Source organism: Lutra lutra, chromosome 12 (genome assembly GCF_902655055.1).
Source record: "Lutra lutra chromosome 12, mLutLut1.2, whole genome shotgun sequence".
In the NCBI taxonomy this organism is placed as follows: Eukaryota; Metazoa; Chordata; class Mammalia; order Carnivora; family Mustelidae; genus Lutra; species Lutra lutra.
Genome location: NC_062289.1, coordinates 83,408,164 through 83,435,554, shown reverse-complemented (window position 1 = coordinate 83,435,554; position 27,391 = coordinate 83,408,164). Strand labels below are relative to the sequence as shown.

The 27,391-nt window shown below is 46.3% G+C and overlaps 1 protein-coding gene across 2 annotated transcripts; it reads left to right on the top strand.

The window, feature by feature from the left end:
* Positions 1-349: 349 nt before the first annotated feature.
* TCTN2 (tectonic family member 2) lies at positions 350-27,242 on the top strand. Of its 2 annotated transcripts, XM_047696805.1 has the most exons (19): positions 350-548; positions 677-784; positions 1,267-1,343; positions 2,197-2,392; positions 5,345-5,445; positions 8,013-8,209; positions 8,709-8,835; positions 9,822-9,966; positions 12,079-12,144; positions 13,125-13,259; positions 13,510-13,587; positions 17,295-17,375; positions 18,197-18,308; positions 21,266-21,372; positions 24,176-24,344; positions 25,492-25,617; positions 25,769-25,857; positions 26,098-26,294; positions 26,495-27,242. In XM_047696805.1, exons 1-18 carry the CDS (start codon positions 467-469, stop codon positions 26,199-26,201), a joined length of 2,100 nt encoding a protein of 699 aa, XP_047552761.1. In that variant the 5' UTR covers positions 350-466; the 3' UTR covers positions 26,202-26,294; positions 26,495-27,242. The 2 variants fall into 2 exon arrangements, with proteins under 2 accessions (XP_047552761.1, XP_047552762.1); XM_047696806.1 differs by lacking the exons at positions 350-548; positions 677-784 and having other exon boundaries at positions 1,268-1,354.
* The last annotated feature ends 149 nt before the right edge of the window (positions 27,243-27,391 follow it).

Here is a 27,391-nt window from a genome sequence, read left to right as displayed (position 1 = left end):
AAACTCTTCAAAAAACCAGGAGAAGGATCATGAAAACAATTCAGCCGCGCTCCACAATTACAGCACTGCAGCCTTACCGCTTACTGGCCGCATCCCAAAGTCCTCATAAAAATCGAGTTTATTTAAAGGACCGTGTTTAAGAAGCCGGGGTCCATGGGCTCGCTCTTGCTGAGTGACTGAATTAACTCTAGGTTCGGGGAACTCTTTTAACGACGCAGACAACTTTTTCGTGATCCCTTGGGTCGAGATTCAACAGCGCACGGCCTGTGGGCGGGCTCTCTCCTGCTCTCCGTCCAATCACCGCCCGCCGCTCCGCAGGTCCCCGGCCGATTGGTGGTTGCCATAGCTCCGGTTGGTTTGACAAGATGGCGGCGGCGAGGCGGCGCGGGCCGGCTCTTCCGGCCCTGTGCTTCCCAGCTTCTAAGGCCCGCGCGGTTCTGTGAAGCGAGCCCGCCAGGCCCCAGGCATGGGCTTGCCGCCTCCGGCCCCTCTGCTCTTGGGGCTCCTCCTTCTGCTGGGCATCCTGAGGCTGCTGTGGGGGGACCTGGGTGTGTACCGCAGGGCAGAGGCCTGCAGGCTGCGGGTTGGGGATGAGGCGTTTAAGGGGCCAGACTTGGGACTCCTCCCGGTGTCCTTGCAACTAGTAAGTCCGCCCTTCCCCTTCCTTCCCGCCTAGTTTTCATTCCTGCTTTCATCCGCATGACCGGTCCCGCGGTCACTGCGTCCCTGGTGGGAGGCACCGAAGATGTGACCGTGTCCCTGACCCTGCTGCAGGACAAGGAAGGTAAAACCTCCGGCCCTTCCTGTGGGGGTGGCGTTGGGGGGGGGGGGGCGGTGGGCCGGGGCCAGTCCGCCCAAGGAGCCCGGGGAGGTGGCATCGCAGGATGTGGCATCCCCGGGGACCTCAGCCGCCACCCCCACAAAGTCGCCATGGGAGCAGGGCTGGGAGGCTGCTGTGGACCAAAGAGGACCGACGGACGGGCTCGGGAAAAGAGAGCTTGGGCCAATAATGGCTAGCATTCACTGTCCCCTTTGCTTCATGTGCACCCCCGCGTTTTTCCAGCAAGAACAGTAATATCCTTTCATGCCATTTAACAAATGAAGACACTACAGAGAGGCTGTCACTTGTCACTTGTCCACAGCCGTACAGCTTGTAACAGGCCCAGTCCTCGGGTGGGAAAAGGATTCCCTCCCAGGGAGCCTGACTGCAGCCTGCACACCCTTAGCTGCTGGGCAATGGTGTCTGCGTCCTAATCTCTCCTATAGGATTATTGCCGGTTCCAGCTTGTGGAGTGCTGACCAATGAGACGGGAGACTGGAGCTTGACTGTGACCCCCACTGTGGTAAGCCAGAGGTAAAATGTTCTCAGTGCCACCAGTGGAGACCCACAGTTATCTGCACAGCTCTCTTGGTTGGACATGGTACAGATTTCTCTGTCCTTTGAACTACCATGACCCCGTGGGTTATCATATCGGGTAGACACCCGCCCAGCCCAGAGGTGCTGATGCTCGGGTCAGGGGTCCTTGGATGAGCTTCAAGAAGCTTGTGAACCCTCTGAAATTGTCTGTAACATTCTGTACGCGTTTTTCTGATGAGAGAGGGTTAGCAGCTTCCATCGGATTATCAGCTGGGTCTGTGACTCAAAAATCTTCAGGAATCACTGCCCTCACCCAGCTCTGAGCTTAAGTGTAAGGATACTCAAGCCGGGAGAGATGAAATATCTTCCATTTAATAAATGTTTTATTGAGTGCCTAGTATGCTCAAGACATCAACTCTGGAGGTAAAGGCTGGGAGAGGCAGACTTTGCTTGCATCCCAGGAACTGGGGACTGTTGTCATTGATTTTTTAATGTGTGTATTTGATGTTCTGCTGATACACTGGTAGGATGATAAAGAAACTAAAATCGTGCTGGACACACTGAGTTGATTTATCAGACAGACCCGTGTTTAGTCTTCTCTAATATCCAGACGTTGCTTGCTTTTCTGTTGAGCTGAGGATTAGGAATCGGGGCTTGCCTAGTGCCCTAGGCTTACCGGGTGAGACTGAACAGAATAATGTCGTTTTTGTATACAGTTCTCCTTTTGTAAAGTGGGCTGAGGCTGATGGGTGATTTTATCGTGTTTCCCATTGTATGTTCTTAGAATGATTCATGCTGTGTTCAGTCGCTTTAAAAGGGACAGCATACTTTCCTTTCAGAATGCGCTGGAGGTGACAGTGAGGTTGAAGAGGGGTTGGCAAAGGTGTTCCTCTAATGAGACGGAGTCCTCCTCAGAGTCCCCGTGTATGGTCCAGGCTCTTCTGGTTTCAGCATCTCGCAATTCATCCTGTTTAGCTCATCTGCTCATCCGAGTGGAAATTTATGCCAACTCTTCTTTGGCCCATAATGCATCAGGCAAGTAAAGTCTTTGACAATCAAAACATTCACTGTTGACATTATCTGTTGGATTATAGGCCTTTGTCACATAATCTGTACGCTCTGCTCTTGAGTCCGTCTTGCCTTCCTAAACCTGCTTCCCTTTTGTTTAATTTTCTTGGTTTAGAAATTCCCACTTTGTCCTCTTTGACTTAATTCGGATCTGTTTTATTTTGCTCTACTGTTTGTACCCTTGTGGACTGCCTTCAAGGGAGAGAGTGAAGTTTGTTTATGTGCATTGGATTCTTGTGACTCCATCTTGAAACCAAACCAAACCAAAACCAAACCAAAACCAAAAAGCAAGAGAAAGATTAATGAAGGAGTTTACCAAACAAACAACCCCCCCCGCCCCCGCAATAGATTTTCAGTGAAAGCTTTGGATAACCAGCTTCCTTTTCCTGAGGCAGGCTCTTAATTTACACTTATGGAAGTGTGTGGTATTCTTGTGTTTAAAAACAGCATGCACCCACACACTAATAACACACAATTTACTATTCTCTGCCTTTAAAAAATAAATGCCATATAAATGGAAAAGTGCTCCTCATTCTTTTTAATAGCTCCTAGTACTCCATCCTGTGGAGCTGCCCTTGTTTGACTCGTCTCTTACTGATGGAATTTCAGGCAGTCCCGGCTTGTGATGTGTAACCAGCGCTACAACAGATAGCACTGTGCACACGCGTGTTTGGACTTGAAAGTGGTATTGTGTTATTCTCCCTTTCCCACGGCAGTGTTCTCAGAACGAGAGAATGTAGGTGTGCCCGCGGTGAGGGGTCCGGTTTGATAGGTGCCACTGCCACGTGTCCCGCCTCCCGCAACCACCTCCAGCATCTCTCTCCTTTATGGTCATCTGGGATGAAGGGAGCCACGTTGCTCCTTCGTAGCAAAGGTCTGTCACTTTGAGACTCCACAGCATCACTTCCCTCATCACTTTCCCCCACTGTGGTCCTCCATGTGATTTCGGAAGTGGAGGGGATTGGATAAGCGAAGATAGGGCCGTTCAGTGGGCCCCTCTGCCCTCAGCGTGCTGGCATGGAAGGTTCTTCCAAGACAGATCTCCAGCTGCGGAAAGCAGATGCAGCTGGGTGCCTACAGCACGGAATGAGAATATATATTTATATTTGCACAAAGAAGTTCGGAAAGGCTGTCTGAGACGCTGACCATGGGGGACCCTTTGGAGGAGTGATGTGGGAACAGGAAGGGGCGGGCTATGAAGACTTCACTGTGAACCTTTTTCTTAGATCCTTGTGAGTTCTTTGAACACGTGAAGCAGTGACCTATTTAAAGGTTTCAAGTTTTGTTTTTAGAAGAAAAAACATTCTCTAATGTTTAAAATTGGAAACAAACCAACAAAATAATATCCGGGGTGTGCTTAAAAAAACTACCGGAGGGATGAATGGTAGCTGTAACATTTAAAGTAGTAGCTTTTTTCTTTTAAAAAATCTTGACTTGACTACATTTAGGTAATAAATATATAAATAAAATAAAAATAAATAAATAAATAAATAAAAATAAAAATAAATAAAATTTCTTTTAAAAAATATTGACTCCATTTAGGTAATATTTCAAAGCATCTTTGTGCAATTAGCCAAACTTTGAAAAGTTAGAGTGTCTGTATATTGATAATTATGCGATGTCCGGTCTGACCCCCTGAAGGTATGAAACATTTTGCACCCAGTCAGACAGAGCTCAGAACAAGAAAAAGGATGGAAGGACAGACAGGAGGTACGTGGTATGCCTAGTAACAATGAAGCTAGCAAACAGTAGAGGAGACGTATAGATAGATACACAAACATCTATCTATATATCGTATAGTAAAACCCTATTCTAAAATGCCTTGCTTCCGTCTGGCAGGTTTAATTATACTGATGGTCAGAGCCTTGTCTGGTCTGAGCGACATAGTCTGTTACTCAGACCTTCTCCTCATTCATTCCTGATGCCATTGACATACTGGGGTTCTACTATATGATAGCGTAGACTATGTAATTAGCGGTGCTTCACATGCTGCAGCTGTTGTGTCCTTGAAGTTAAATGTTACATAGAGTTTAAAGAAATCCTCGTTACCTAGTTTTTCAAGAGGTACCAAATCCTAGGGCAAAGGTAAAATTCAGGGGGCGCTTGGGTGGCTCAGTTGGCTAAGCGTCTGAGTCTTGATCTTGGCTCAGGTCTTGATCTCACAGTCATGAGTCCTGCATCAGGCTCCATGCTGGGTATCAAACCTACTTAAAAAAAAAAAAAAAAAGTAAAATTCAGCAGACTGAAAGTTTTACCCAATAAATTATTGCAGAGAAACTGAGAACACTGCTGTCTGGATTCTGAGTTAGGAGGTTGAAATGTAATACAACATATTCCTTTTCCAGTCCATGTAAAAACTATTCATTTCCCCGCCCACTTTCACCCTCGAACCAGAATCAGGATGTGATGAGTTGGGTCTGCAGTGCGATAGGATATGAGGTTGAGCAGGTAGCATCATTAGATAGAATCTTGCAGCCAGATAGGCGCCAGATAAGCCATCTGAACTGTCACCGTGGTTTCGGTTTTATCTGCTGGAGGAGGTAATGAAATGGAAGGAGTCAGTGCTTAATGTGAGCCCGTGTTATGAAAGGCATTGTTCAGCGTATAGAAAAATAGAATCAGTGCCTTACAGTTATCCCAGCTTGTCAATTTTAGTCCCTCGATTATTTTTAAGATCAACCACAAGTTTCAGTTTATTATGACTCACACATTTTCCTATATTTGGGGTTTTGTAGGCGTGGTAGATAACAGGCCTGGGGGAGGGTTTACTCACAGCTCAGGGATTCCTTAACGTGTCCTATTTGGTCCTGGTGATTTGTAAAACAATCGTGCAGCTTTCTTTGGAGCGTCCAAAAAACCGTGGCAGTGCTTTGTCTGCGTGTTTCATAGCTGGACTTCTCTGTTCTTTGTATTTTTCAGAGAATGTGACTGTTATTCCCAATCAGGTGTATCAGCCCCTGGGTCCTTGTCCCTGCAATCTGACAGCCGGGGCCTGCGATGTTCGCTGCTGCTGTGACCAGGTGGGTACGTCCTTTCTGATTCCAGGTGCAGAGGTTCTGCCACCTGAGGGCATGTGAGGAAGACCAGCCAGTCCCCATCCACAGCTTTTTGAGGGACGGGCTTTGAAAACCAAGATTGCGTTTTGTGTTGCAACTTGTTTTCAAATTGAGTATTTTCTTGTTTAGTTCTGTTGGTCGGTCTAGTTTAGGGAAGGAAAAAAAATGGATCTCTTCCAATAAAGTCAGGATTCAGATGATTATACTGAGGGGATGGTGTTACTATCTTACTGAGAAACCTCTACGGAAAGGTAATTTTTTTGGTAAATGGGTAGAGGTACACAACCCTCACAATGACCCCACTTGAAAACGTTTCTGTCACCCCAAAAAGAACCCTTTGTGCCCCTCTGCAGTATCTCCCCTGCCCATTGCCCACCCTGGGCCCCTCTTCTCTGTGCTCTGGCTCTCTGGATTGGCCTGTTCTGGACGTTGTGTGTAAGTGGATTCCGACAGCCTGTGGCCTCCTATGTCTGGCTTCTCTCGCTCGGCGTCTTGCTTTCAAGGGTTCCACGTTGTGGCAGGTGTCAGGTGCTGCATTCCTTTTTATGGCCAAGTCACATACCGGTGCAGGGCTAAACCACAGATTGCCACTCCGTTTATCAGATGATGGACATTGGGGTTACTTTTGCTTTTTGGCTGTGATGAATAAAGCTTCTGTGAACATTTGTAGGCAAGTGTTTGTTTGGATGTTGGTTTCCGATTCTCTTGGGTAGAGTACCTAGGAGCGGAACTGCTCTGGCCTATTGGCAACTGTAGGTTTAACCTTCGGAGGAACTGTTTTCCAAAGTGGCCGCACCGTTTTACATTCACATCGACGGGGAAGGGTGGCGATTTTCCCCTTGTCCTCACCTACACTTGTTACAGTGATCTCTTGGATTTTAGCCGTCCTCGTGGGTGTGAAGTGGTAGTTTGCTCTGATTTTCTTCTTTTTTTTTTTTTTTAATACTTTTATTTATTTATTTGACAGAGATCACAAGTAGGCAGAGAGGAGGAAGCAGGCTCCCCGCTGAGCAGAGAGCCCGATGCAGGGCTCGATCCAAAACCCTGAGATCATGACCTGAGCCCAAGGCAGAGGCTTAACCCACTGAGCTACCCAGGCGCCCCTGCTCTGATTTTCATTTGCATTTCTGTAGTAGCAAATGATGTTGAACATCTTTTCATGCGTTTACTGGACATTTGTGTATTTTTGAAGACATGTCTTCCTAGGCCCTTTGCCCATATTTTTATTATTTTTATTTATTTTATTGTTGTTAAACTATAAGAATTTATTATACCCTTCTGGAGACTAGTCTCAAATCAGGTATGTGCTTTGTAACAAGTGTCCCCATTGTGTAGGTCGTCTACTTTCTTATAGGTATCATTTGAGGCCCAAAAGTTTCGTAATTTGAAGTCTGGCTCATCAGTTTTTTCTTTTTTTGCATGTGCTTTTGGCATCATAGTTAGGAATCTGTTGCTGGATCCAGGTACCATCCGTATTTGTAATCCTTCTTTGCGATTTAAGAGGAATGAGAGATGTGGCACATTTCCTGGGACCCCAGTCACTCCTGATTGTGGTTGAGCACAATTATGTTGTGGTTGGTTTCACAAAACAGAAAAGGGAAAAGCAGAAAAGGGAAGTTTAGGGTAGATCTCATGCTAACAATTGCACTTACAATAACAATTATATTTAATCAAAAAATATAACACATCGTAAATCAGTATCAGTGGAAGTGTCAAGATGGTATTCTTGTCCTCTGTCTTCTGTCTTCCAGACTGCAGTCCTGTGCCCGGTTTCTGACTTTTGTGTTTGTCATACTTGGTATCGATGTATGCAGTGCCAGCCACTGGCCTTCTGGGTCAGTGATGTCTTCTGGGAGCTGCTACTCACCACTTTAGTGGTGATCCGTTCTTTAATTTGAACTGTTCTTGTTCAAAATGTATTCTTCTCCTGTCAGTAAACAAGGCATTCAGGACATAACTTTGAGCTCTCAACGCTCTGTGAATCGGAAGAAAATGGACGAATGGCCGAATACAGGAATGAAGTCACTTCTTGATGACATTAACTGGGTCGTGTTCTCGTGCGGACCGTAAGGATTCTTAGGAGTTCGGACTGTTTGCCCTGACTCGAAATGTCTTAGGTTTCTCCGGGCTCGGGATTTGGATGGTGATGGTGATTAAAAAGAGAGACGTTTACTCTGTTTTATTCCCCATTTGGAGTCCAATCCGTATTATCTTCTCTTCATACTGGTTTTTTTTCTCTCTCTCTCCCGCTCTCTCTTTCTTTCTTTGTGGGCACATCTCACGTCCCCAGTAAGGACGGGATTCCCTGAACAGTTTGAAATTCCTGACCTGGAGGCTTATTAGGGAATTGATGAGAGGAATTCCAGCAGGATTTTACTTCCTGTGAGCTCAGAGCACAGGAGCCTGGACAGGAGACTCCATTCCAGGCTTCCTCAGTGGCGTCCTGCTCGCCTGACAGTGTCTGGGGGTTGGAGAGGGGGGCGCCCCATGGCAGCTTCTGTCTGCTCACTGTCCCTCTGTTTCCTGTCCAGGAATGCTCGTCCGATCTAACGGAGCTGTTCAGAGAGGCCTGTTTCACCGGCATTTTCGGAGGCGACGTCAGTCCCGACTCTGACCACCTGTGCTCTGTGCAGGAGAGCCGCGGGGTGCCCGGCTGGTTCCCATTCCTGTGTGTGCAGTCCTCGCCGGCCAACTCGCCCTTCCTGGGCTACTTCTACCATGGCTCCGTGTGCGTGTCCTCTCGCGGCCCCAACCTCACTGCCTCTAGTCGCCAATCAGTTCTAGACTTCTGTTAGCAAGTTATTAGCAAGGTTTTGAAAGAATTGGGCCTCATCGGAGAGAAATTGTTGATGCCGCAAACAGTTAACAGTGATGATCTGGGTTTGAGGAAGGAGGGCTGGGCTCCCTGGGGGCTTGAGTTTCTTTCTTGAACCTTTCCCTTATGTTGAAATTTGACAGCTTTCTTCTTTTTCTTCTTCTCCTCCTCCTCCTTCTTCTTCCTCCCCCTCCTCCCCCTCCCCCCCCCCACTCCTCTCTTTGCTCCTCCTCCCCCTCCCCTTCCTCCTTCTAGAATTCTCATAACATAAAATTAGCCACTAATCACTTTCAAATGTGCACCTCTCTGGCTTTTAGTCCATGTGTTATTTTTGTAATTAAAAAAGTAAAACAAAAATTTAAAGGAGATACAGCCGCGAGGAATAGTGGTCATCCTTGTCATTGATCTACAGCTCCTCTCAGCGGCGTGCTTCCTTTAGAGTGCCTCTGCGTGCTGATCTAAGAGACCTCTCAGACTTTGGTTACAAGCAAGGAGATCCGATCATGACTGTAGACAAGACATATTTCACCATTCCACAGGTAAGAATTTTAATTGCCATGTGCTTGGGGCCTTTAACATTTTTGCCATCTTGTTAATTTAACTTAAAAAAAATCTTATCCTAAGTTACTTTTCTCCTGTGGACTTCCCAGGTGTGTAGCTCTTTATGGTGTGGATTTTAATAGTCCCTCTTAAATTAGCCACTGTTTTTGCTAAATGTCAGAGTGAACTTCCCAACCAAAAGACATTCCCTCAATTTCCATGGAACTAACTACCATTCTGAGCTTCTGTTAGTTTAACAGCCAATTTCTAATAAGCTATAAGTAGACAGTAGGCAGTTTAATGTAATAGTCCAGAACTTTGAAAAATATCTCAAGGCTGTAGAGTTTTATGTAAAACCTTTATTATTTTTTTAAGTCCAAAATCATGAGGAAAAGGCATTTGTGGGAAGAAAACGTGGAGTCTAAACCATCTCTCTTCGCTGTTCAAGGAATCCATTTTAATGGTTTTAACAAAAATCTGTTTGTCCTGAGAGAGAGAAAATTAACTTGAATATAATCATGTCTCTGCAAAGCAAATACAGCAAGGAGTTTTCTTTTTTCTTTTTTTTAAGGATTTTATTTATTTATTTGGCAGAGATCACAAGTAGGCAGAGAGGCAGGCAGAGAGAGAGGGGGAAGCAGGCTCCCTGCTGAGCAGAGAGCCCGATGTGGGGCTCGATCCCAGGACCCTGAGATCCTGACCTGAGCCGAAGGCAATAGCTTAACCCACTGAGCCACCTAGGTGCCCAGGAGTTTTCTTATTTTATGTTACGTACTTCTACTCCTCAACCAGCTGCTTCCAGATGTGATTAGCGAATGAACTGGATAGTTGATTTGGGGCTCATCTAGTCAGTGAACTTGACATTATTTGAAGACTAGCCCAGCAGTTGGCACAGGCTGCGGGAAGAATGCCTGTATGGGCCACTGACCTGTGTTTTTTGATTTGACAGAGCTCATAGCCTTGTTGGGATTTCCCTTACCCTCAGGTGTCCCTGGCTGGGCAGTGCATGCAGAACGCACCGGTGGCCTTCCTTCACAATTTTGATGTTCGGTGCGCTACTAATTTGGAAGCCTACCAAGAGCAAGATGGTGGCGTCATCCACGTGAAGATCAAGAATGGTGCGGTGGGAGGTACGTCATGTTGGTCTGAGAAAAGATCGTGGGGCTCCTGGGTGGCTCATTCGGAGAAGCAACCCAACTCTTGATTTCGGCTCAGGTCGTGATCTCAGGGTCGTGGGTTCGAGCCCTGTGTCGTCAGGCTGTGCGCCCAGTGGGGGAGTCTGCTTCTCAGCCTCTCCCTCTGCCCCTTCCTGTGTGTGCTCTCTCTCTCTCAAATGAATAAACAAATCTTTTTTTTTTTTTTTAAAGATTTTATTTATTTATTTGACAGAGAGAGATCACAAGTAGAGAGGCAGGCAGAGAGAGAGAGGGAAGCAGGCTTCCTGCTGAGCAGAGAGCCTGATGCGGGACTCGATCCCAGGACCCTGAGATCATGACCTGAGCCGAAGGCAGCGGCTTAACCCACTGAGCCACCCAGGTGCCCCTGAATAAACAAATCTTAAGAAAAAAAAAAAAGAAAAGAACACAGACCTGAGTGTCTACATAAACTGTGATCCCATGAGGATATAAATCACTTCCACTGGATCAACTTAAAATACTTCAACTGCCAACTGAAGGAAAGGTTTTCCTCAGAGAAAGCCCAGTTCCATAGGGCAGCACGTCCTGTATTCGTTCTTCTCTACAAATGGAGGTAGAACTCACATAATGGAGAATTAACTGTGTCGAGGTGTACAGTTCGGGGACATTTCGTTCATTCACAGAGCTGTGCCACCACCCCCTCCGTTTAGTTCCAGAACATTTTCCTGCCCCCAAAGGAGACACTATACCCTGACCCCTAGCGACCACTCCTCCCCTTTCTGTCCTTGTGGATCTGCGTGGTCCGCACTTCCCATACATGAGGGATCCTGCGGGAGTGGTCTCCGTGTCCGGCTGCTTCCACTTAGCATCATGTTCGCAGGGTTCCCCGGCCGCCGCACCGACCAGAGCTCCACTCCCTTTTTTGTGGCCGTGTCCTGTTCCAGTCCACTAACGATCGTGCCAGATATGTTACCCGCTCATCCTTTGGGGGTTTGGGTTGTTCGGCACATTATTGGCAGCTGTGGTCCTGCTGCTGGGAACGCTTGTGTGAGACTGTCTGTGCGGGCACACGTTCGCGTCTCTCTGGCCCTGCACCCAGTTGCGGGATGGCCAAGTCACATTGTGATTTGACTTTCTTTCTTTCTTTTTTTTAAAGATTTTATTTATTTGACACAGAGAGATCACAAGTAGGCAGGGAGGCAGGCAGAGAGAGAGGGAGGAGCAGGCTCCCCGCTGAGCAGAGTGCCCGATGCAGGACTCGATCCCAGGACCCTGAGATCATGACCTGAGCCGAAGGCAGAGGCTTAACCCACTGAGCCACCCAGGCGCCCTTCTTTCTTTCTTTCTTTTTTAAAATACCAACTCTTCTTCTTCTTCTTTTTTTTTTTTTTTAAGATTTTATTTATTTATTTGACAGACAGAGACACAAGTAGGCAGAGAGAGGCAGGCAGAGAGAGAGGAAGGGAAGCAGGCTCCCTGCTGAGCAGAGAGCCCAATTCGGGGCTTGATCCCAGGACCCTGAGATCCTGACCTGAGCCGAAGGCAGAGGCTTTAACCCACTGAGCCAGCCAGGCGCCCCCTTCTTTTTCTTCTTAAGATTTTATTTATTTGTTAGAGAACGAGAGAGCTCAAGCAGGGGGTAGTAGCAGGCAGAGGAAGAAGCAGGCTCCCGGCTGATCAAGGAGCCTGATGTGGGACTCGATCCCAGGACTCTGGGATCATGATCTGAGCCCATGGCAGATGCTTAACCGAGCCACCCAGGTGTCCCATGATTTGACTTTCTGAGGCAGTGCCAAACTGCTTCTAGAGCAAGTGCACCGTCTTCTGCTCACCCTGGCAGCGGCCCGCGTGTTTGCTCCTGCAGGGGAGAAGCTCTCAGGTCACACTGTCCCTGACTGCCAGTCTCTTCCCCAGTTATCACCAGATGCCAAGGCCAGTGGGATCCCCCTGGGCGGCGTCTGGGGAGCTGGGGGAGGGTTAGCAGCTGGCACACAGGTCAGGCGAGGTCACCATAGTTGCCTGGTAAGCTTGCCCTTGACCAAGTCAGCATGCTGGTGCTGGGCCATGTCGTGCTCGGGAGGCTAACGGACCCCGGTATCTTCTCAGGCGTCGTTACACCAAGAGTAACCTATGAGGAAGCCGCTGACCCAGACGCATTCATCACCAGGACAGGTATTTGAATTCATACTCCCTGTCACCTCTGCAGAGACATGTAGGTCCTTTCTGAGAAGGGATACGTAGTCCTGGAGGGAAATAGATTTTTACAAAGAATTCTTTTTAAGTTTTTTTTTTTTTTTGTTTTTGTTTTTTTTTAAGATTTTATTTATTTAACAGAGAGAGAGAGATCACAAGTAGGCAGAGAGGCAGAGAGGAGGGCCGGGGAAGCAGGCTCCCTGCTGAGCAGAGAGCCCTATGCAGGGCTCGATCCCAGGACCCTGGCATCATGACCTGACAAAGGCAGAGGCTTAACCCACTGAGCCACCCGGTGCCCCAATTTTTACAAAGAATTTAAGGAGCTTCCCCACAGTTAGAAGTTTGTCTGGCCCACATTTGGTTTGTTCCCGACTCCGTCTTGCCTCGCTGCACGGCACTGTCTGCTGCCCGGAGCCATTCCTCACAGCCCTGAGCTCTGTGGGCGCCAGGGGCCCTGCTGGTCTTCAGGGAGCCTGTATGTAGGCTTTTTCCTCTCAATTCTCCTTTTTTTTTTTTTTTTTCTTTTGTTTTTTTAAAATAACTAAACTTTGCCGTCTTGATGCAGCCAAACAAGACATTCAGAATTCCGCTAATAGCACCAGGATTTTTGTTGTTCATGAAGGATATTTGTGTTTCCTTACAATGTCTTGAAATTCTCAACTTTATTCATTTCTCAGATCTTAGCAAAGTACCTATAATACGGTAGTGAGCTAGACGGCAGGCCTCCGCTCCCAGGGGGCTGACATTCTGTCCTTCGTCCTTGCCAAACACTGGAGCGGGTGTGTGTGTTGAGCCATGAGCTGCATTCTGGGGGTCCGGCAATGGAGCGGAAGGGCAGACCTCCCCCCGGACACTGTGATGCTGTAGGGGAGGGGGCCCGTGCTGACTCGGTGGGGCCAGTGATCGACCTGAGCCCCCAGGAGGTTCGTTGATTTATGAAAGTATTTTTTTATTCACAGGAACACTTTTAAGCAATGAATCAGCCTCCAGAAACGTGAATGTGGAAGAACATTACATTTTCAGATGGAATAATAATACAATCAGTGAAATAAATGTCAAAATTATCCGGGCAGAAATTAATGCCCACCAGAAAGGTAAGTTTGTTGAGGGCAGTGAGAATGTTTTCAGTGTAAAACATTTATTTTTCTTTCTTTAAGATTCTTATAATTATTACATGTAAAATTAAGTCAGGCTTGTTGCTTATTTGTATTTCTGATTTAACAGAAAACTTTTCTTTTGTATGGCAAAATGTAATTATAAGGTAAAGAAAAAAACACTATGGGGGATAATTCCTTTTCCTAGTGAAATGGTGCATGTTGTATTTTCATTTTGTTTTATTTCTAGGGATCATGACACAGAGATTTACAGTAAAATTTTTAAGCTATAATAGTGGTGATGAAAAGGAATTTTCTGGAAATCCAGGTAAGACAGTGTATGTCAACTGCTGACCCTACAAACATATTTTAATTCGGTACTCTTCTACTACAATAATTGTAAGGCACTCTCTCCGATTTTAGTTTGTGACTCTAACCTTTCTCTTCTCTTTTGTGACACTGTATTCTTTTTCTGATAACAACTTTTTTTTTACGTGAAGTGTCCTAGATAGTAACAAGTTGTTGTAAATGCAAAGGATTCTGTCTCTTTAGCTACTAGTCTTTTGAAAAAAAGATAAAGCCCAATAACATTGGTAAAATTAGCTTTTATAGAACTAAGAAGCTATATATCACGGGGACTGGGAACTTCCGGTCACGTTGTGCATTTTGTGATTATGTACAAATATAGCATCACCTGATTTTAATTTATTTAATTAATTAATTTAATTTAAAAAATTTTTTTAAAGATTTTATTTATTTATTTGACAGAGAGAGGGATCACAAGTAGGCAAAGAGGCAGGCAGAGAGAGAGGGAGAAGCAGGCTCCCCGCTGAGCAGAGAGCCCGATGTGGGGCTCGATCCCAGGACCTTGAGATCATGACCTGAGCTGAAGGCAGAGGCTTAACCCGCTGAGCCACCCAGGCAGCCCCCCCTTTTTTAAAAAAAGATTTTATTTATTCATTTGACAGAGAGATCACAAGTAGACAGAGAGGCAGGTGGGGGAGTGGGAAGAAGGCTCCCTGCTGAGGAGAGAGCCTAATTTGGGGCTCGATCCCAGGACCCTGGGATCATGACCTGAGCGGAAGGCAGAGGCTTTAACCCATTGAGCCACCCAGGTGCCCCAATTTTACTTTGTTTTAAATGAGATTTTAGTGTACTTGTTAATGTGGAGTTTTGGACTTTATAGTTGGATTTCAAAGCAGGCTTCTGAAATTTAAGGGTTTTCAGTTAATGATCTAATTTAACAGGATTTCTGAGAAACACCATTAGAATATGTGAAAACTATTGACACTCTTGTTAAAAAAGAATTAATTGGGGCGCCTGGGTGGCTCAGTGGGTTAAAGCCTCTGCTTTCGGCTCAGGTCATGATCCCGGGGTCCTGGGATCGAGTCCCGCATCGGGCTCTCTGCTCAGCGGGGAGCCTGCTTCCTCCTCTCTCTCTGCCTGCCTCTCTGCCTGCTTGTGATCTCTGTCTGTCAAATAAATAAATAAAATCTTAAAAAAAGAAGAATTAATTGATTGCGACCCAAAACCAGTCAGTCTGTGAGATAGGTTGTGTGTGGACGGCCATTCATTCTCTAGCACTTTCCGAGGCAGGAACTGTTTTGGGAGGAGTACGTACACGGGTCCGATTCTCAAGGAATTAACTCTCTTACTTGGAAAGATGGCACCAGGTCGTAGACACAACAGAGAACAATAGAAGATAATTAATACATGTGGGCTGGATTCACAGATAGGCCTAGAACTTGAGAGCAGCGGAATGTTGACCGTCCACCTCCACTGCCCATCACGAAGGATCTGTGTCAAGTATCTAGTTTATGGAGGTTCTGATCTCAGTGCTGGAAGAGAAGCAGAGTGAGTCAGAGTTCTGCACTCTGGCAAGTTTCTATTCTGGGCTGTGTGGAGGAGATTGTACCTGGGAGAGGAGATAGTGTGGGTTGGGGACAGGAATAACCCAGGGCCTGCCAGGGAGGCAGCAACGGGGCCACTGGGAGGTGGAGATGGGCAGGGACCGACCAGCGGCCCCAGGGCTCGGGAAGGAACCCGCGTTCAATTCTTGCTGGTTCAGGAATGCTCAGAGGTAAGGTGGGAAACACGCGCTAGGTGTGAACCCTGCCTGCGTCTCGGTTTGTAAAAACGGCTCTAAAACATGTTTTTGGGGACATACGAGGAAGTAGAAGTATGATACATTTTGATTATTAGAAATTATTAATTTTCTCAGGAGGAATATTGGTATCATGGTTATGTAGAAGAATATCCTTCATTCCGGGAGATGTATGTTAGAGCTCTCAGAGGTGAGGTGTCAAGTCTACAGTGTACTTTCAAAAGGTCTCGCCAGAAATAATTTGTGTGTGCACTCATGTAATCCCGAGAAGACCAGGCTGGCTAATTATCCACGGTTGTTGATTTTGGGTGGTATTCCCTTCATTTCTGTGTGCGTGTGAACGTTTTATAATAAAAAAGCAGAAGCAGTAAGGCAGGCTAATAGGAGAGACTGGGAATAGGACCTGAATCGCTGGGGGTGGGGTTGATTTACCGGAGAGTTCTATGGAAAGGCTGCTTTGGTTTAAGACTCCTTATAAAGCGCCTGGGACCAGCAGTAGTGACCACTCCACAAGTTCTCAGGTGTGACGGGGCGGGGACTGACTCTTGCCTGCTCGTGCCTTTTCAGATTTGATTTTATTATTTTTTTTATTTTTAAGATTTTATTTATTTACTTGTTAAAGAGAGCACAAGCAGGGGAGCGGCAGGCAGAGGTAGAGGAAGAAGCAGGCTCAGCAAGGAGCTGGATGTGGGACTCGATACCAGGACCCTGGGATCATGACCTGAGCAGAAGGCAGTGGCTTAACCGATGGAGCCACTCAGGCATCCCTCAGATTTTATTTTTAAAATTTATTTAAAAAGTCACACAGGGGTGCCTGGATGGCTCAGAGGGTTAAGCCACTGCCTTCAGTTCACGTCATGGTCTTGATGAAGTTCTTGAACCTAGGTGAGGTTCGGTGGGGTGAGGTTCGGAGCCCACGGCTAAGAAAGAATTCTTAAGACGTCTTTGGTGCAAAGAGATGGTTTATTAGAGCACGGGGACAGGACCCGTGGGCAGACGGAGATGCTGCGCAGTTATCCTGAAGAGTGGCTGATTATATACACAGGAGTTGGGTAGGTGAGGACAAAGGGGGTGATGTTAGTCTCTAAGGAATTTTGGAAGCAAGGTCTCCAGGACCTTGAGGGGCTAGCTATTGTTGGGAGAAAGGTTATTCATTACTAGTAGTAAAAATCTTCTTGTGAGACCCTTTAGATGTATATCAGTGGGCCATATGCTTGGGAATGATTCTCGACACTGTCTTGGAGATCTAAAGTGTCACATTTCTCCTATCAAGTGTCCTTGTTAGTGAGATTTGGGTTTAGAAGAAATTTAACTTTATTTAGGGCTTGAGGAACTGAGTTATTTGCCTCTGGAAATTGTGCTATTGTTAGATAGCTTCTTTGTTGTAAATCTCTAGGACATTGGTAAACCAAGGGAGACTCCTGTCTTGCAGGACTGTGATCTCTGCAAGTGAACTATCTGTTTTTCTTTTAGGGCAGCCAGAGGTGCCTGAGGAATGTCACACATATTACGAGGGGAGCAGGTGGAGAGGGGGTGCAGGGTGCCAGCTTTTGCTTTGTCCTCAGCCAGCTTCCTGCTCCCTCATCAGTCTCAGGGTCCTGGGATCAAGCCCCGCATCAGGCTCTCAGCTTGGCGGGGAGCCTGCTTCCCCCTCTCTCTGCCTGCCTCTCTGCCTACTTGTGATGTCTCTCTCTCTCTGTCATATAAATAAATAAAATCTTAAAAAAAATAAAAAGTCACACAAATATCTTTGCTAAAGAAAAAAAAAAACAAAAGAAAATGTGTGAAGATCGTTTCTTTTCTCAAGTGTATTCTGATCAAACTTTGCCTGTAGGTTTCCTTTCTCTGTGTTATTCCTCTTGTATACTATTTGATGAGGGTTTGCTGTGTTGGGTTAACTTTAGCTACTTCCCATTATCGCGTTTGTCTAGGTTACCAACTTGGCAAGCCAGTTCGAGCTCTGGATATCAACAGGATGAATAATGAGACGACCTTACACCTTTGGCAATCGGGTAATCTGGTTTGGTAATCTGATTTGCTCTTTGACAAACTAGAATTGGAAATAGGGCCTTATTTTGAATCTAATCAAGTAGTTAATCACTTTAAATTCCTGTTGGTTTATTTAGCTCATGGGGAGGGTGGAGGAGATCAGGCTTCTATAGCTTTCTTTTGTTTGGTTTTAAATTTAACTTTGTTTGCTCCTGAAATACTGGTTATTCATAAGGGAGATTTAAATGGGGGTTGGCTGGGGTGCCTAGGTGGCTTGACTGAATGGCAGATTCTTGATTTCAGTTTAGGTTATAATCTCAAGGTCATAGCTCAGAGTCATAGATGGAGCCCTGAGTCCAGCTCCGTGATCAGCAGGGTGTCTGCTAGAGACTCTCTCTCTCCCTCTCTCTGTGCCCTCCTCTTGCTCATAGTACATGCTCTCTCTCTTTCTCAAATAAATAAACAAACAAATAAATAAATAAAATCTTTAAATATGGGCCTGGCTGGAGAGTCTCTTGTCATTGTTGCCTGTAGCCCCAGATGGTGGTAATTGGAGATATGACCATAACTTTGTTCCAAACAATGGGAAATCTTTGTGCGTTGGTGCCAGAGGCATTAACTTTCATGTTCAGAATAGACCATTGATCCTGGGCCAAGTATTCAGATACAGAAAGGCCCCTTTGTTCAGCTTTGAAAAGATTAGAGTAACCATGACTTCAGTTCTTGAGGAACTTGGAAACTTTATTTCTACTGATGGTTTTCGGTTTTCCAAGAAAAACTTTGAAGTAAATCTTTATTTTTGTTTTAGCAAAAATAGTCAGAGGATTATCTTTTTATTTTCTAGCTGGAAGGGGTTTGTGTACATCAGCAACTTTCAAACCCGTTTTGTTTGGAGAAGATACACTGTCTGGATGTCTTCTAGAAGTCGGGATCCATGAAAACTGTACTCGGCTCAGGTGAGTGTATCATAGTGAATCTACCTGCCTTTTGAGTGGTTTGCTTAAAATGAATTCACCCCATGAAATGGCAGACAACATGAATGTGAAAAATTGCAGTCTGTAGAACACACTTGTGGAAAGTGGGAGTGGATAGTAGTTTCTTTAGAACTGATTCGGGGCCCCTGGGTGGCTCAGTTGGTTAAGCGTCAGACCCTTGATCTCAGCTCAGCTGTTCATCTTGAGGTGGTAAGTTCGAGCCCAGCATTGGGGTCCATACTGGGTGTGGAGCCCTACTTCCAAGAAAACAAAAAAAAGAATTGATTGGAACATTGGTAAAAGGGAAAATGGAGTTCTTTGTTGGCACTAGAACCCTTTCATTCATATTTATGCAGTTGCTCTGCTAAAGTCTGTCCATTGTTGGAACCCAGCACTCCTCGAAGCATTAAAAGGACAGGGGGCAGGTGTAATTGGTGTGATTAACACTGAAAGAATACATAAGCCTTGGGGCGCCTGGGTGGCTCAGTCGGTTAAGCATCTGCCATCTGCTCGGGTCATGATCTCGGGGTCCTGGGATCCAGTCCTGTGTCGGGCTCCCTGCTCAGCCGGGGGTCTGCTTCTCTCTCTGCCCCTTCCCCTGCTCGTGCTCTTGGGTTTCTCTCTCTTAAATTAATGACTATAATCTTTAAAAAAAAGAATACATAAGCCTTGTTACATGGTGTATAAGGAACTTTGTATTTATTTGGGTGGCATTTGGAAGGTGTGTTTATGGATATGCTTATGCATTCTTTTTTTTTTTTTTTTTTAAAGATTTTATTTATTTATTTGACAGAGAGAAATCACAAGTAGGCAGAGAGGCAGGCAGAGAGAGAGGAGGAAGCAGGCTCCCTGCGGAGCAGAAAGCCCGATGTGGGGCTTGAACCCAGGACCTGGGATCATGACCTGAGCCGAAGGCAGCGGCTTAACCCACTGAGCCACCCAGGCGCCCCTCTTTTTTTTTTTTTTAAATTGAGGTAAAATTCATGAAACATAATCATTTTATTTATTTATTTATTTTAAGATTATTTATTTATTATTTGACAGAGATCACAGAGAGGCAGAGAGGCAGGCAGAGAGAGAGAGTGGAGGAAACAGGCTTCCTGCTGAGCAGGGAGCCCGATGCGGGGCTTGATCCTAGGATCCTGAGATGATGATCTGAGCCAAAGGCAGATGCTTAACGACTGAGCCACCCAGGTGCCCCATAATTAATCATTTTAAAGTAAATAGTTCGGGGGCACCTGGGTGGCTCAGTTGGCTGGACAACTGCCTTTGGCTCGGGTCATGATCCTGAGAGTCCCGGGATTGAGTCCCACATAGGGCTCCCTGTTCTGCAGGGTGTCTGCTTCTCCCACTGACCTCTCTCCTCTCGTGCTCTCTCTCTCTCTCAAATAAATAAAATAAAATATAAAAAAAAAAAGTAAATAGTTTGGTGACATTGAGTGCATTCATGATGTTGTACAATGACTATCCTTATTTTGTTCCATCTCTGCAGAATAAAACCTGTACCGATTAACTACCCACCCCTGTTCTCCCCTCCCTCAGCCCCGACAACCACTGATTTGTGTTCTGTCTCTAGGGACTGACCTGTTCCAGACCTTTCCCATAAATGGAATCCTATAGTTGGTGGCTTTTCATGTCTGGCCCCTTCCACTCAGCTTCAAGTTTTCGAGGTTTATTCATGCTGTGGCAGGTGTCAGGGCTCTGTTCCCTTTGGTGGCTGAATCCCGATCCTGTTCCACCGCCTGGCTCTACTCCAGCTCGTTTATCTTCTCATCCGTCCATGGGCACCTGAGTTGTTTCCTCCTTTGGCTGTCGAACAGTGCTGCTGTGAAGGTTCATGCACCAGTTTTGATTGGAGTCCCTGCCTTTAGTGATCGTGGGTGTATACCCAGGAGAGGAATTGCTGGGTCATACAGGAATTAGATGCTTAATTTTTGGAGGAACCACCGCATCGCTTTCAGTGGCTGCACTATTTTATGTTCCTACCAGGAATGTGAGATGGTTCCAGTTTGTCCACATCCTCCCAAAACTGGTTAATTTCTGTTGTTTTGATAGTTGCCGTACCAGTAGGTGTAAAGGAGTATCTCGTTGGAGTTTATAAGTGTGTGCATTCTAACCCTATTTCATCTGCAACATATCCTGAGTAGCATGTTCTCTGGAGCTGGGAGAAGATGAGGAGGCCTAAGCAGGGAAGTAGACAGTAGGTCTGAGTTTCCAGCAAGGCTCTTGACTGTGGGGAATAAGGCTGGAGTCGGCGGTCTCTGCCTTGCTGTTCATAAGGTTTGTACCTGCCAGTGACATCACTGGAAAGGAGGGATGTGAAATTCCAATTCCTTTTCTTCTTCTTCTTTTTCTGTTTTTTTAAAAGAGAGAAGGAGAGAGAGAATTCCAAGCAGACTCCATGCCTAGCATGGGGCACAATGGAGGGCTTGATCCCACAACTCTGAGATCATGACCTGAGCCAAAATCAAGACTCAGATGCTTAACCAACTGAGCCACCCTGGCGGCCCCGCTAAGTTCCAGTTGTTAATCTTTACTTAATCTTATGGCTCAAAGTTCTAGCTAAATATTTAGGTTCCTTTTGCTCTTGGATCCCTCTGGCCTGTAAATTTAGCCTGGTAACTTGGTACGTGATCTCTGCGTACCTCCCAAGTTTTATGACACTCAGCAGAGTCTGTAAACTACATGATAGCAACATGAGTCACCAACATTTAAAACCCAGAGTAAACGGTTGCTTCTGCATGTCTTCCCCTAGTGGCTTAGGTCCCTCCTGGGCAGGCCATCGAAGAGAATGCAGACGCCCAGCCAGCTTTTAATGCCACTTCCTCTGGCAAGTTTTTATTTGGGCCGCCAGCAAGCACAACCTGGACACTCCCTGGAAAGGACCTCAGGATGAGCCCCACTGGCCGTGCGCTGAGAAATGTCTTCCTCTCTTGCAGGGAGAATGCTGCCGAACTACTTGACTCGTTAGTACGAGCAACTCATGTTGCAACGAGAGGCAACTCCGATTACAACGATCCTAGTGACGGCTGGCTGGAAATAATCCGTAAGTCAGAGCTGCAGAGATGTGCGGCGGCGGGTAGCTTGTCGCTAGGAGTGCGTCATGTGGGCTGTGCGGGGGAGCCCGTGGGATGAGTCTTCTGCCTGCACTGCAGCTTGGCTGAGGTCTGTTTAGAGGTTAGCTGTCCGGGTATCAGGCTTTTCACATTCTTTACCTCTTATCCATGAGGACTTTTTTTTTTTTTTTTTTTAAATATTTCATTTGTTTATTTGACAGAGAGCAAGAGCAGGAACATAGCAGGGGGAGTGGGAGAGGGAGAAGCAAGCTTCCTGCTGAGTAGGGAGCTCGATGCGGGGCTCGATCCTAGGACCCCGAGATCATGACCTGAGCTGAAGGCAGATGCTTAACGACTGAGCAACCCAGTTGCACCCCCCCCGCTATTAAGAGGAAATCCGCATGAAGTTGAGTGCCCCGTTGTTTTATGAGCTAACGGCCTTCGTAAAAGAAAGTCTAAACAAAGATTGAAGATTTTCAGTCCGTTTCAGTTTGCATTGCTATTTTCGATTGCCAGGAATATGGGCAGTTGAGAGCAGACGTTACAGTTTATACAAGCAATGTTGCTAATTTAAAACAAGGTGATTGAAATGATGCTGCTGAGTGAAAGAAGCCAGACAGACGTGCAGACGTGACCCTGAACCTTTCGGTGCCATGTGTACGAGATGCCCAGAATGGGCCGATCTGCCGCCACAGAGAGCCGCTGGTCGCCGGGGGCTGGCGCAGATGGGAGCCAGTGAGGAGGGACTGCTAATGGATACAGGGTTTCTTTCTGGGGCAATAAAAATGGAATTTGGTGATGGCCGCAGAACTCTGTGAATATACCAGAAACCACTGAATCATACATTTAACTGGGTGAACTGTCTGGTGTGAAATGTCTCGCAGGACAGCTGTTCCAGTAGAAAGAAGTGAAGGCACAGTGGGTAAGAGAGTAGGCCCCACCCAGGCTCCGTGGAAAGGCTGCAGTCCTGTGCCTTTGGGCAGAGGAATTTGCAGCGTCTGGCCCGCTGAGGACAGAGCGCCAGGAGGCAGAGTGCGTGTGGCCCAGGCAGTAGCGGGGTTCGCCTTCACCTTCCGATCTAAAACGGCCGCCCCTGAGCTGCCGCTCACTCAGCTCGTCAGGGCAGAAGCTGGAGGGCTCAGCTGGTCATGGCGGAGCTGGACCCCAGACCCAGGCTTCCAGCCTCTTTGCTGGCTCCCCAGTGGGCAAGTCAGGGGAGTCTTGAATATGGAAATGTCCACAGAAGGAAGGCTTCTTCTAGTGCTCTAATTAATGGCATTGCCTTTTGGGGCCAGAAAGAGGAAATTGGCTGTGCATCATCTGCTGTCCTAATTCCCCTCCTGTCACTGAGGATTCTGCTGTGTCCCTTCCCTTGGCCTGGATGGTGGTAAGCAGCTTTTTGGCTCCTGTTCTCTGTGTCCCCTTAGGTCGCCTCCGCTCAGCAGCCTGGAATTCACACAGTGGCCCATCCAGACTCGTGCCTGCGTTCTCCTCACCCCTTCTGATTTCGTTTGGATCATTAGGATCCCGGGTCCCCTGCCCTCTTTGTGCCAGTGAGGGATCATGTAATATGTCTGTGGGCCAGAAGTGCCCCAAATCACTCTCTGACTTTGGGACGGGTCCTGGGGGCCATGGGGTACACAGGCTGTGACACACCGATCCTTCCGTGCCTTGTGCTTGAGTCACTAGGCCCAGGGTTAGAACCTCATTTGGAAACAGAATCCAGAGGTTGGGGCTTGTCAGCCCCTGGGGTTTGCCACTGAGACCAGCTGGGTGGGCTGTGACATGCCCGAGGGATGGAGGGAAGGAGTTGGTAAAGCACCTGAGAAGTAGAAAGACTGGGAGGTTTCGAGATAGAGTAGCCGCAAGGTTACATAAGAAGGACTGAGGTGGTGACATTTCGTTGCCTTCAGGGTGAAAGCTGTTGGCTTCTATGGCTGTCTAAGCCAAAATCAACCCTGATCCTGGTTGATAAACAGAAGAGATGGCGAGGGGCACCTGGGGGGCTCAGTGGGTTAGGCCTCTGCCTTCAGATCAGGTTGTGATCCCAGGGTCCTGGGATCGAGCCCTACATTGGGCTCTCCGCTCAGCAGGGAGCCTGTTTCTCCTTCTATCTCTGCCTGCCTCTCTGCCTGCTTGTGACCTGTCAAATAAATAAATAAATAAATAAATAAATCTTAAAAAAAAAAAAAGAGAGATTTGAACACACACATCGAGGAGGAGGAAGTTGGAAGTCATAAATTGTCATGACTTTCAAGTCCCCCCAGTGTCCCCTCATGATTTGCTACCCGCCTCCCGCAGTTACTAACTTCTTAGTCGGTTTCATTCTCTTCATTGTGTTACTCTATGGCAACACAATAGGAAATTGCTTCTTCACTCTTTAATCCCTACTAACTGGAGTTGTTAGCACAGATTGTAAATGTCTCAGACGCCTTGTACGGGAACAGTGTCAGCCTGGTCAGTGTCAGTCTCATGATGTTTTACTGCAACTGGATGGTATTTCTGCTAAAGCTCTGGGGAGCTTGAGCTTGGGACCTGGATCCGGATGTCTGCTTTTATCACATGGGTCTGGGATTTTAAAAGTTCTGGTGACTGACTTAACAGACGAGGACACGTTTGGAACACAAGGGCTCGCATGGTCACAGAGTGATGATACCAAGAGCCTGTTAGAGACGAGAGATGCGCAAATGTGATTCCTATCCCATAACATTTCCCAATTTTGCCTCCGTATCATGGCACTGTACAAAGACCATGGTTATTCTTTCCAAAACACAACTTGATATTTTGCTTCAGGCGCAGATGCCGCCGACCCAGGTGCAGCCCCGCCAGGTGCAGCCCCGCCTGTCAGCGTCCGGGGCCTCTGCGCTGCTGTTCCCGCCCGGCTGCACATCCGCATCCTCGTCTCAGATGCCGGCGCAGTGGAAGGGATGACTCAGCACGAAATCGTTGGCGTAGAGACAAGGTGTGATTGCATCTCGAATAAGTCAGTAAAATGGCAGGTGCTCCAGAGCTGGGAAATGCTAACCTGCAGTCGGAGTGTTTATTTATGAATTGCAATTATTCCGGACGTGATTATGTGTATAAATGAAACATGTTATCATCTGCGTGTGTAATGGTAACTTGTTCTCCCAGGTGTTTATAAAGCTGTGTGTAAGGGATTCTGTGCGCTCGCTCAGGGGGCACAAAGGGGAGATCCGGGAATATAATAATCCGTGCATACTGAGTAGGGAATACTGTGGGGAGGGGGTCTCCCCAAGGGGAAGCTGGGGGCAGCCACCAGAAGGAAGGGGATGGGATGTCGGATGGGCAGAACCGACAGATGTTAACCACCAAACACAGCTGGTAGCAGTCTTCTGAGAGTGATGTGCTGTGCGTGTACGTGGTGTGTAGAAAACACCTTCGTACTCCTCCCAGCACCTGGAAACCCCTCCAAGATGGCTAGCTGCTGTCGTTGTTTGTATTAAATTGTTTATTATTGTAGCTGGGTGGTTCGCTGCACTGATCTCTCTCATTGTGCATATGTTGGAACGTTTACATCGTCCAATGGGGGGAAAAGCACTAGTAGAATTTGAACCTTCTTCTTCTTCTTCTTTTTTTTTTTTTAAAGATTTTATTTATTGGGGCACCTGGGTGGCTCAGAGGGTTAAAGCCTCTGCCTTCGGCTCAGGTCATGATCCCAGGGTCCTGGGATTGAGCCCTGCATGGGGCTCTCTGCTCAGCGGGGAGCCCGCTTCCCCGCGCCCTCCTCCCTGCCTCTCTGCCTACTTGTGATCTCTCTCTCTCTGTTAAATAAATAAAATCTTTAAAAAAAAGATTTTATTTATTTGAGAGAGAGACAGTGAGAGAGAGCATGAGAGGCAAGAAGGTCAGAGGGAGAAGCAGACTTCCCATGGAGCTGGGAGCCCGATGCGGGACTCGATCCCGGGACTCCAGGACTGTGACCTGAGCTGAAGACAGTTGCTTAACCAAATGAGCCACCCAGGTGCCCGAATTTGAACCTTCTTTAGGAGAATCCCAATTTATATTGTTAAGAGTATCGGTTCCCTGATACTCTTAACAGATCAGAAGCGAGTGGTGGGTGTGTTACCTGCGTGATCTTTTCCTTCCAGGCTCTCTACAGTGAACTGGCAGTTCCAGTGTGGGCTTACCTGTGAGGATAAGGCCGACCTTTTCCCTGTCAGTGCCTCTGTCCAGTTCATTAAGATACCTGCCCAGTTACCCCGGCCACTGACAAGGTAATCCAGTTCACGACCTAGCTGACATTATTAGGAAGCAGAAAAAAATATACTTGAAAATAAGAAGTTTCTTTCTTTATTCAAGTTTTGATATATTTCATCAGAAGTGTGCTTTTTTGTGCCCATTGTAATCTTCTAAAATGTTTCCTAGATTCCAGATCAATTTTACAGAGTATGACTGTAACAGAAATGAGGTGTGTTGGCCGCAACTTCTATATCCACTGACCCGTTATTATCAAGGTAGGGTAAAGCAGGTTTCTGGAAGGGTTATCACTAATGTTTTGCCAATTAAAATATTTTTTAAAAATATGTATGTGTCACAGAAAACTTAAAAAAACACATAGAAGTTTTAAACAATTTACTGATAAGGTTTCCACTTAGAAATGATCACTATTATTGTTTTGGTTTATTTCTACTAAGTAATTCCCCAAAAAAGTTAAGAAATAAGAATTGTGCTTCATTTGGTTCATTTTCTTGCAGGGGAACCTTATTCTCAGTGCGTAGCCAAGGGCTTACTCTTGTTATCCTTCTTCGTATTAGCTGTGTTCCTCAGTAACCCCTGGACCAGAACATGCAAAGCTTGAAATGCAACTACCACCTGACTTCTTACAGACCACAGACTTTTGCTTCAGTGACTTGTCGTACTCCTATGCCTTTGTAAAGTTGTAATAAATGCAGTGCTTTATTTATTTATTTCTTTAAAGATTTTATTATTTGTTTGACAGACAGAGATCACAAGTAGGCAGAGAGGCAGGCAGAGAGAGAAGGGGAAGCAGGCTTCCTGCTGAGCAGAGAGCCCAATGCGGGGCTCGATCCCAGGACCCTGGGAACATGACCTGAGCCCAAGGCAGAGGCTTTAACCCACTGAGCCACCCAGGCACCCAGCAGTGCTTTATTTTTGAGATTTTTTAAAAGTTAAGTGCACTGCGGATTTAATTCACATACGTAACTATCCAGGTGTGCGGAGCGATGCAGAGCAGACACTCTCATTGCTGGACCAGACCAAGCAAAATGCATAAGAGGGTCAACTGTGTAAATAAATGTTATCAGACGCTTTTGTGTATATCACAAGTTCCCACAGTCACGGGAGTTTTGGTCCACATGTTCTTCTTACTTTAGAAAGTATTTTCTTTAAATTCTTATATATTTCCAATGAATTGGTTGGTTAATTTCCTCTATTTCAAAGAAAGAATTAAAAATTCATAAAGCCTTAAAAATGTATATACCATAAAATGTATGTATTATTTTGTAAATATACACAAATAAATTGAGGAGGGAAGATGTGGAGGCTGAAGGAGGGAAAGTAATATTGGGAGGAGAGTAAAACAAAACCAGGAGGAGAGGTCAGCACAAGTATGATCAGGTACAGGAATCATAGACCCATGTAAAATAAGCTGGTTTTCAGTGAAGGATAGTTTTTCCTAGTTGATGCTTGAGAGAAATTCCTCCTGTGGCTCCCTACGAGGGGACAGACAGCATGATGTAGGGTGGGGGTGGGGGGATGGATGTCATCAACCACAGCCCACAGGGCCACATGGCAAATCTCTGCATCTTCTTTGTGGACTAGACAAATTTTAGTCATGTATCAGATGGACTTTGTACAGGGTCAGTAAACCTAATTTTGAGATGTGACTGTCTTCCCTTTTGCACTCTGATGGAATTCGTGGTGCCTTCTGACTTCCCGGACACATCAGATATGTTGTTGCATTTTCCAGTGTAATCTGTAAGCCTAGTTCTGTTTTTTTTTTTTTTTTTTTTTAAAGATTATTTATTT

Bases quoted from the DNA above. Each gene is read 5' to 3' on its own strand.
- TCTN2 (XM_047696805.1), top strand. From the start codon at position 467: ATGGGCTTGCCGCCTCCGGCCCCTCTGCTCTTGGGGCTCCTCCTTCTG. The intron at 1,344-2,196 runs GTAAGCCAGAGG...CTTTCCTTTCAG, and splicing joins TGACTGTGACCCCCACTGTG to AATGCGCTGGAGGTGACAGT. The intron at 5,446-8,012 runs GTGGGTACGTCC...TTTCCTGTCCAG, and splicing joins TTCGCTGCTGCTGTGACCAG to GAATGCTCGTCCGATCTAAC.